The sequence below is a fragment of the Xiphias gladius genome, chromosome 18 (assembly GCF_016859285.1).
Source record: "Xiphias gladius isolate SHS-SW01 ecotype Sanya breed wild chromosome 18, ASM1685928v1, whole genome shotgun sequence".
In the NCBI taxonomy this organism is placed as follows: domain Eukaryota; kingdom Metazoa; phylum Chordata; class Actinopteri; order Istiophoriformes; family Xiphiidae; genus Xiphias; species Xiphias gladius.
Window position 1 is genome coordinate 13,807,408 of NC_053417.1, and position 8,934 is coordinate 13,816,341.

Sequence of the window (8,934 nt, forward strand, 5' to 3'; positions counted from 1 at the left end):
AAATCAAACGACGCCAGATATCAAAGGAATTCATACACAGAGGAGAGAAATGGGTTGTCAGAGCTGTGACAACTCTCAACTGTTATCTAAGAGCCACTCGCTGCATTATTGCAACATGGAAATGAGAATTCTGACAGCACTGCTGAGCTGCAGCAAGGTACCAATAGAAAGTTGAGATCCAGGGTTTAAAGCGTTGATTGCTGTGGAATAATTATAACTCAGGAAGTGCTGACTTGTCGAGAGGACTGAATAGGCAGAAACAAACCCATATATCGTTCTTTTTTTTTTTTTTAATTAATTGAATAGATGCACTGGGTGGAAGGATGGTTGTATGAGTGTATCCTCAGCATAAAGGAACTGCTGATTTTATGTGAGGAAAGAACAGATTGATTGGCTATTAGCACTTATCTTTAGACCAGTATTTAATTTCTTTCTTTCTTGTTGCTGGGGGCAACAGAAGTAAGCTGTAAACACAACAATGACATATTATAACCTATTAAGTTGATATGGCAAAACTGTTAGCAAATAGCAGATACATAGAAACATCAGCATTCATTTGGAGTTTTTATGGGCCCCTGATGAATGTCTAGTATTCACTCTTTGTTTAGCTCTGCATTGGTCTGGCTAACTCTGGCTGTCCGGCTCTTTTGCTACTAAATGCTCAAATTTCATCACTGGCTAATTGCTTTGAAATAGCCGCCTACTTCTGCTGGAAACAAAGATGAGGGAGGTCAGACTGAGCCAAAACACTTTAAATGCAAGATGGAAGGCACCCCAGCTTGCAACTAGCCTACTGGTTAAGGCGTGCTCCACATAACCACATCATCCACGAATCAACTCATGGCTGAAGGACCTTTGTTGCATGTCCTACCCCTCTCTGGTCCCATGTTTTCTGTCTGTCTCTACACTAACTGCCAAATAATGGTAAAATGCCTGAGCTAATAAGTTAAAAAAAAAACAAAGCAAAAGAAAAGTTGCTAAGCAGGAAACCAAAACAATGAGCTGAATAGAACTGCAGATTCATCTCTTCTAGTGACCCCTTTCACATACAAGTAGTCTTGTGATCCACTATTAACATAAAAATAGCGATTGTAGTTACTTTAAAATGAGTGCACTTGGAGTTTGTAGGCTACTTGACTGTGCAAACCTGTCTCCCAGAAATAATGTTAATACAGTATATTATCAGTTTGCAGTGAGAATCACTACCTGGTTTATGTTCAGAAGCAACGTTGGGATGAGTCACTGCATGGAGGTGGTCAGGGTGGGTGCTGGGTGTACAAAGCATACGATTTTGACACTGGAGACCGGGATTCTCCCCGTCTGTGGTTATGTTTAGGCGTAAAAAAGCACTTCAGTTAAGGTTCCGGAAACTTCATGAATTTGGTTAAATGTTGATAAACACATGTCTCATGCTGAAAGTCACTGAAGACTTTTTCTGCCTTAAACCAGATCAGAAGTGCTGTGAGTGTCTATAACCATAAAAAAAGTCTAGTAATTTTCTCATTATGTTTGTAGAAAACATAATCTGATCAGCATCACATTTCCTTCAAAACATATTTGCTGTTGCATATCAGTTTTATATGAACATAATTTCTGGGAGACATGGTTGGACTGTTCGCTAGGTAGTCATATTTGTGCCAGAAGTCGTTCATCTACCTAGGAATTAACATAAAACAATAATATCACAAAAATGTATATTCCACTTTTGGATTCAAAATTGTAAACTTAACGTATAAATACCTATAGAAAGCACGTAATTATTATACATTTATTCATCCACTTTTTTTTTCCTAAAACGTGTGTTATGTACAGTCCACCTGGCCTATACACTTGGTACACAAAGCAAGATACAGGTGGTGTGCATTGCAATAAGGTTTCTGTAAACAATGTCATTTCAGCTATCCAAGCATCAAAATGTTCACTGCTTGTTCCTGCCAGAAAGATGTTTGTCGAGACAGCTAGAGAAAATGTTTTAACCTTACATAAGAGATTGTCACCCACTTTGCAGAACATCAGTGAACTGTCTTGGCCAGAGCTCTGAGTCTGCACAAGAGACAAAACATAATTACTTTACATTCTCGTACAGTGTTTTTATGTTACATAGTTTAATTAATAAATCTATAGATGGCCGCAGTTTGGCAGTATGCAATATGTTGAGCTTACAGTGTAGTAAAGATACTCACAATCTTCAGGTTGTCTTTTCTTGTCCAGTCCATACTAATTAAAATACTGAATAAGGCCATGGAAGCCACTGTCTCTAGTGGTAAGTTGTGATAAGGTCATTACCAGTCCACATAGGGGGAAAAAAAGCAAAATCCCACTCTCGCCACCAGCTGTCATGGAGGCTGGATAAACATGAGCTTTTAGTGCATCTTGTCTTTCTCCCCCGTGACTAGCTTTCATCCTGCAGACACGAGTCTCCTGCACGCAGCCTCTAAAAGGTTAAAACCTCCCATTCCCTCCAGCTGCTTGTGTCTTATCCCTGTCCATCTCCTTTGTAATGGATCGGTACTGTTGGTTCACTGAGGGACTCAGCTCCAGTGGGGAAGAGTTAAGGGATTACAAAACCCTTCTATCAATGCATACACACCTCATTGCTGCAAAAATCTCTCTCATAATGCTACTTGCTCTGCCACTGTTGTGGTATTTAGACCCTGAAGAAGAGATGAGCATTCACAGCTGTGCTGCTTTAGTCTCTTATTTACATTATTATTACATTCAAATTGTGCGCCAACTGTCAGTTTAAACATACACAGAGTATTACAGTATTAAGATGAACCTGCTCTATTGAACGTATAAATGTTCATTCTATAGCAAGTTTTGAGATTTTATAATCTGATACCGACCAACCACAATAACTTATATTGCACATTTTGTAATGTTCACACCAACTGTTTCACCATAATGAACAAAACTATTAAAGCTTAACGTCTTGAGTCTGTTACTAAGATAGACACAGTCACTGCCAGAACAACTTCCATTATTGCAAGTTTATAGATACCCTTTTTGCTTTTTCTTTCTTTTCTGACCAAACTTTCAGTAAATCCACTCCTCCTGAGTTAAGATAAATGATCTTCCAGTATTTATTATCCAAGATGCCTCAGGCACTACAGCGATCAGCTCCATCCCTTGGCTTAGACTGCATTCTGCTCCAGTAAGGGCGGATGTTCTTTAGGTAGCTGCAGCGGTTTGGTCCTCTGGTTCTGCTGCTGCTCAGGTGGCGGCAGCTGCTGTTGTGCTGGATCAGAGTTAAGGATTTCTTTCTGAGGCGGATGTAGTTGTGTCGCCTGCTGTGGCTCTGGATTGGGCATCTCTTTCCTGTCACTGGGCTGAATCTCCAGAGCTGGTGTGTCCTTGCAGCAGACGTACTGCTGCCATATTTTCCGGAAAGCTGTGCGGAACTTCTTAATGCGGAAAGCATAGACAATTGGGTTGACAGCGGAGTTACCATGGGTGAGCAGGATAGCGATGTAGAGGAGGACTATTGGCTTCTTGCACTCGGGGCAGAAGAGTGTGATGCAGTTGATGATGTGGAGGGGGAGCCAGCTGCTAGCAAAGAGAAAAAGGACCAGAGCCAGAGATTTAGCAAGATTCAGCTCTTTGTCATAGTATTTGTTGGGGTCTGTGTGACTGGTGGTGAACTTCTTATTGTTAAGTTGTTTGTGGATCATGTAGAAGATCTCTGCATAGATGACCAGCATGAGAAGCAGGGGCGGCAGCACCCAGCCGAAAAAGTTAAAATACACCATGTAGTCCATGCTGATGACATTTTCAAACTGGCAGGTGATAATGAGGTCAGAGCTGATGGAGCCATTCTGCTGAAGGCGTCTCAGGTTGTTCCAGCCTAACATGGGTGTGAGCCCCACGATGAAAGCCACTGTCCAGCATATCACCACTGCCAGCCCCGCTCGCCGAGGGGTCACCACCCGCTTGTACCTGCAGGAGCAAACAACACGGCATTATGTCTGCACTTTCTCTCGCAGCACTGCCAGGGATTGCATGCTTTCTTTGTTACATTTTTTTTTTTTTTTTGGCAGCATCCTTGGGCTGACAAAATGTGTGACTCACAAGAAAGAGTTATCATTTAAACCACAATCCCCTTGACGCTTTACACACAGCTCCTTGCAGCACATATTTCCACTTGAACAAGACAGTCTCTGCAAACGCTTATCAGTAAACCTTGCCCTTTACAGCACTGCTGCATTTCATGCTTCTTTTGTTTAGGGTAAAACTGAATTATAGTTCTTAAAATTGGTTCAATATTACCTACTAATTTATCACAACAGTACACTGAACACGAGCTACTTGGTGTGCAACAACAGGCTTTACAGGTTTGGTTTTTTCATCATTTATAGTGTTTTATGGATAAGAAGCAGGAGGTAGAGGATGGTAAAAGATGAAGAGGCTCTAAAATCTTATCACTGCTGTTCTGTGACCAGGAAATGACAGAGACTCAGCATGATACTTGCCTAATTCAATTCAATTTGATTCAATTTGATTTATTTAGCGCCAAATCATAACAGCGGTTATCTCCGGGCACTTACCATGTAGAGCACGTTTAGACCATACTCTTAATAGTTATATTTACAGAGACCCAACATTGCCTAAGGCCTGGAGGAAAAAGCTTATCTGAACCAGCATTGTTGGAAAGTGTGTAGAGTAACAATTGATTCCTTTTGTATTACCAAGGGTTGATATTTACAATATCTGATGATGTAATTTCAAGGGAAATGTTAGAAATACAATAACTTGACCTTTGCTGAAGCGTAGAAGAAAACACTGCAACTTGGCCCAGCTGTCACAGATTAGTATTGATTAGGGACGTATGTGTTAAGTTAGGTTTGCATCCGAAGCACGGCAAGAAGATTGTGAATCAAACAATGAGGCTGGGGACCGGCCTGCTCGGAAGAGATCCCATACCAGTGTAACAGGGAGTGTGAGAAAAAATGAGTAACCTCAGCACTTTGTGGACTGAGAAGCAAATTTCTGATTTAAATAACGTGGGCAAGGACTCACTGATTGTACTGATAAAAGTTGCTTTGACAGACACAACCATGCACTAAGTTTGGATGACTTTATGCAAAATAAGAGAGAGAGGTCAAAGGCTAAAGTGCATGAAAAAGTGCTATCATAAGCTTGTAAGACTTGCTGGCGTCTTAGACGGGAGATTAAAGTCTGGGGCTATCACAGACACAATAATTTCCCCTCATCTACCAGGCTTATTTTTCTAGCTTTTGGGCAACACTAATCAGCCTCTTGTTTTAGCCTTGCATGATAAATCACTGGTGGTCATGTGCATCAAATACAAAGAGGGGAGACTGAACACAGCAAACCTGAACTCTTTTGTGCCCTCCAGAAACACAAAAAGAGAATCTCCTGTACATAACCCCACCCCAAATATACTAATTCTGTCACTGCACTACTTTCCACACATATTAGAGATTCTGAGGGACTAATTAAAGCTGCTGGTTGATTAGACGTGCTCTGGTTAGCTGGCATGTCAGCACGGGTGAGTCAGATCTATATGCATGTAAAGGGACTGGCTTCCTGTGAAGTGAAGCACGACCCATGAGGAAATCAGTGCCTAGGAACAGAGCACTGGAGCTCATCATCGCCATGTGGCACATGTATTCTGAGAATAAGCGAATCTATGCCCCGGTCTCCTCATTTTTGCACGTGGGCTGTGAAAACCTCGTTACCTGGTCGGGATCTTGACCCTGAGATAGCGGTCAATTGCAATAGCCAGGAGGGCCAGGATTGAACTCTGCGTCAGCACCAGAACCGTGCACGCCACGAGCAGGCAGCTGTAAAAGTGAGTTTGAAGTCCGATGCTGATAGTAATGGCCAAAGGGATGACGAGGGCTCCTACTGCAATATCCGCCAGAGCCAGGGAGACGATGAAACAAAACGTGGTATCTCGCAACGATTTATTAATTTTCACCGCCCAGACCACCATCACGTTCCCGATCACAGACGCGACTGCAATCACCACCTCCATGCTTATGTAGAGCAACTGTGCTGACAGAAGTGGTCCGGGCATCCTGGCAGATGATTATGTCCTCGATAACAAGACGGATTTAAGTTAAGCAGCCCAGTGAGAGGCCAACAGAGAACTCCTTGATTTTTTTTTTTTTTTTTTAATTTTCACCACAGTGTTTTCCGAATGAGCTGTGCGTCCATCAGTTCAACGGCGCCCACATTCTGGTGGTTATCGCATCAAAGTTGCAGAGGAAATCCAGTTATTTTTTAAGGGGGGGAGCGCGTTAGCCAGCAGCATATCTAAGGATGCGGGGTTTTCCCTTGGAGCCGGTGTTGTGGTCTGGAGGCTGTGGTGTGTCGCTCCCGCTCTGTGCCCCGCGCCTCCGGTCGGCTGAATACACCTGCTCCTGCTGAGAGCAGCATCCTCCCCAGTGCGCTCCGATTTATCCAAGAGTGGTGCTTTATCTCCGGCAGTCTGCGTTTAAATTTAGACTGCTTCAGTTGAACAACGCAGTTTTCCACCAAGCAAATGAGAAACTATCTTGTGAAGAAAATCGCGCACAGTTGCAGCTCCTGCGCTGGCGGGTGCGTCCTCTCTCTTTCTCTCTCTCTCCCTTGTTGTGCTTTCAATAAGAGCAATAATGCAGTTGCCCGAAATAGCAGTGTGATTTTTTTTCCTCGCCCCTTTCGTTCTGCTCAGATTGGCTGTCTTTGTTTCTGTGAAATATTTAATCCTGGTTTCACTCGGTCTTCATCTGTTTCCTGTGGTGGTCGTGACAGCTTCATTTTTGATGCAGAAATAAATACATGCCGCCGTAGCCTTCCGCGGGACCGTCCCAAGGAAGTCAGGTAGTGATTTGATGATTTGAACTCCCTCTTATTTTCTTTCTAAAGCGATGCACGCCCTTCTCCCACGCCCTCTCAAATGATAATGGACCTTGCTCACTTGTCCATTGTTCTGATAGTGAACTGCCACAGCTGACAGAAAAATAAGCCAGAAAGCCATTGAAAACGGCAGCGAACATTGTAGCATACATATTCAAGTCTCTAGGTGATAGAGGACTGAGTCAGCAGTGGTACGATTATGGAAGCACACATTACAAAGTCCACTTGTTTTCCTCCTTTACCCACATACTCTACATTTAATTCAAATCCCCCCAGAGAAGTATGTATCTTTAATGCAATACAGATATTCAGGTAATTCTAAATATATCTTTGTGCTTCAGAATTCAAAGACCTCCACTCTGAGCCCGAGACCAGCCCTATCCTTAAAACTAACGGAAAATCGGTAACAGCAAGACTGGAAACCTCATGACTGATTTAGATTTATTGATCAGCCTTTTAAAAAATCATCTGTATTTTTCTAAGAGGTCTGTGAAAAAGATATTTCCTGCTTCTGACTGTGACCACTCTGGAGCAAGACCCCGGTGATAAAATAACACGTCAGCAGCCAAGCACTGCAAACGTACAAGAGTGAATTACACCCATGGCATCTTGAGCTCCCTCGCTGGCGTTCAAAGGTCAACAGCAGGCAGCAGCGTGAGCCTTGACCATGGCAGGGTCTCTGTTTTCACATCCAGGCAGGCATTCGATCCACTTGTGACAATTTATTGAGCACAATCATTGTGGTAATGCATGAGAAATCAGTCATTATAGAGCAAATGGTATGAGCTGACACACTTAGGCCTACATTGCTGACAATCTAGAGAGGTTCTGACTGTTTCTACTTTGAAATAAGCTTCACAATCAAAGTTGCATTTCATTCCTTCCTTGCACTTTTTCAATTAGGTATCAATCTATATGACGGCCACTGTTATATTATGTCAAGCCTCAACTGAGATTAGCACAGTGATCCAGAGAGAGGCTTAGTCTATCATTTTAGGCTGTTTATTTCCCATTGTGTTTCTCCTTTAGCAGCTTGGAGACTCAGAGCAGGAAACACAGTCATGCTCAGCATGGTAAACATAGACCTCATAAAGCTTTTTGTCCTTGATCACAGTCAGTGTTTTCAGTGAGGACATCACCGCAACCTCATAATGGGTAAGATGCAAAACATTCCCTGTATCTCATTCATACTTCCTAAAATAGCTCGACTTTTCTTACTATCAAGGCCTTCTTGGGATGAATTTCTACAACCCTGAAGTATTTCTATGAACGACTGTTCAATTACACTAACTGCTGTGTCCACAGAGCTGGAAATAAGGAAAAGCTTCACTAAATGTCTTCACTAAAATTTAAATTACATTTACACATCTCAGCAGAGTCCACACTTGTAGAGTTTTTGATAGGTGGAAAGAAAGCTGTTCAGTTATGAGGTTAGCTGCCTGTTAACAAAACTTCCTCAATAAACATAGATCATCCTGGTAGGTGACAGAAAAACCCACTAATGGGCACAGGCACAGTGTGAAGCCCTCACAGCTTGTAAAGCGCATCAACCTTTCTGTTCTGACATAGCACAATTTATATGATGGCTTCAACTGCCTGCAGTAAGAACCACGCACTGAGTCATGTCCATATTCAAATGAGAAGAGATCACATAGCATCTTCCTCCCCAGTGTTTTGTCTGCCGAACTGGGTTCAAAAACTATATGGCTATTAAAAAAAGCCCCGGCGATTAACTGCGGTGGTGTTCTCAGTGAACAGCTGAACCAGACAGCAGCAACATTAGCCTATTAAAACGGACTTGGGACCTCGTGCTATTAGCCAAGGCTCCTTCCAGGAAAACAGTTTAAGCATTTCAAACAAGACTGGAGACATTCAAGAATAAAATTGCGGTGTTATTATACAGGACACGCCACCACAAACAACACAAGATGGACAACCATGGCTCTATCGCTCAGAAGACCATCAGTGTCTATCTCACATAGGAGGCAATATTAGAGCACTAAAGCACTACCATGTATCCTCTGGACAATCTAACAGGCCCCAGCCTCTAAACTATAACAGCTGCTGAAT

At 42.6% G+C, this 8,934-nt stretch overlaps 1 protein-coding gene across 2 annotated transcripts; it reads right to left on the reverse strand.

Moving 5' to 3' along the window:
- Nucleotides 1-486: 486 nt before the first annotated feature.
- Nucleotides 487-6,711, reverse strand: adora1b (adenosine A1 receptor b). 2 transcript variants are annotated; one of them, XR_005709319.1, is made up of 3 exons: nt 5,700-6,711; nt 2,184-3,936; nt 487-2,043 (listed from the first exon to the last, which is right to left on the reverse strand). XR_005709319.1 is itself a non-coding variant. In XM_040151645.1 (2 exons), the coding sequence occupies exons 1-2, from the start codon at nt 6,038-6,040 to the stop codon at nt 3,135-3,137; spliced, it is 1,143 nt and encodes a 380-aa protein (XP_040007579.1). In that variant the 5' UTR covers nt 6,041-6,711; the 3' UTR covers nt 487-3,134. The 2 variants fall into 2 exon arrangements, 1 of the variants encoding a protein (XP_040007579.1); XM_040151645.1 differs by having other exon boundaries at nt 487-3,936.
- Between the last annotated feature and the right edge of the window lie 2,223 nt (nt 6,712-8,934).

Coding starts and splice junctions, on each gene's coding strand:
- adora1b (XM_040151645.1), bottom strand. CDS start 6,040: ATGCCCGGACCACTTCTGTCAGCACAGTTGCTCTACATAAGCATGGAG. Junction 3,937..5,699: donor AGGGTCAAGATCCCGACCAG/GTAACGAGGTTT, acceptor TTGCTCCTGCAG/GTACAAGCGGGTGGTGACCC.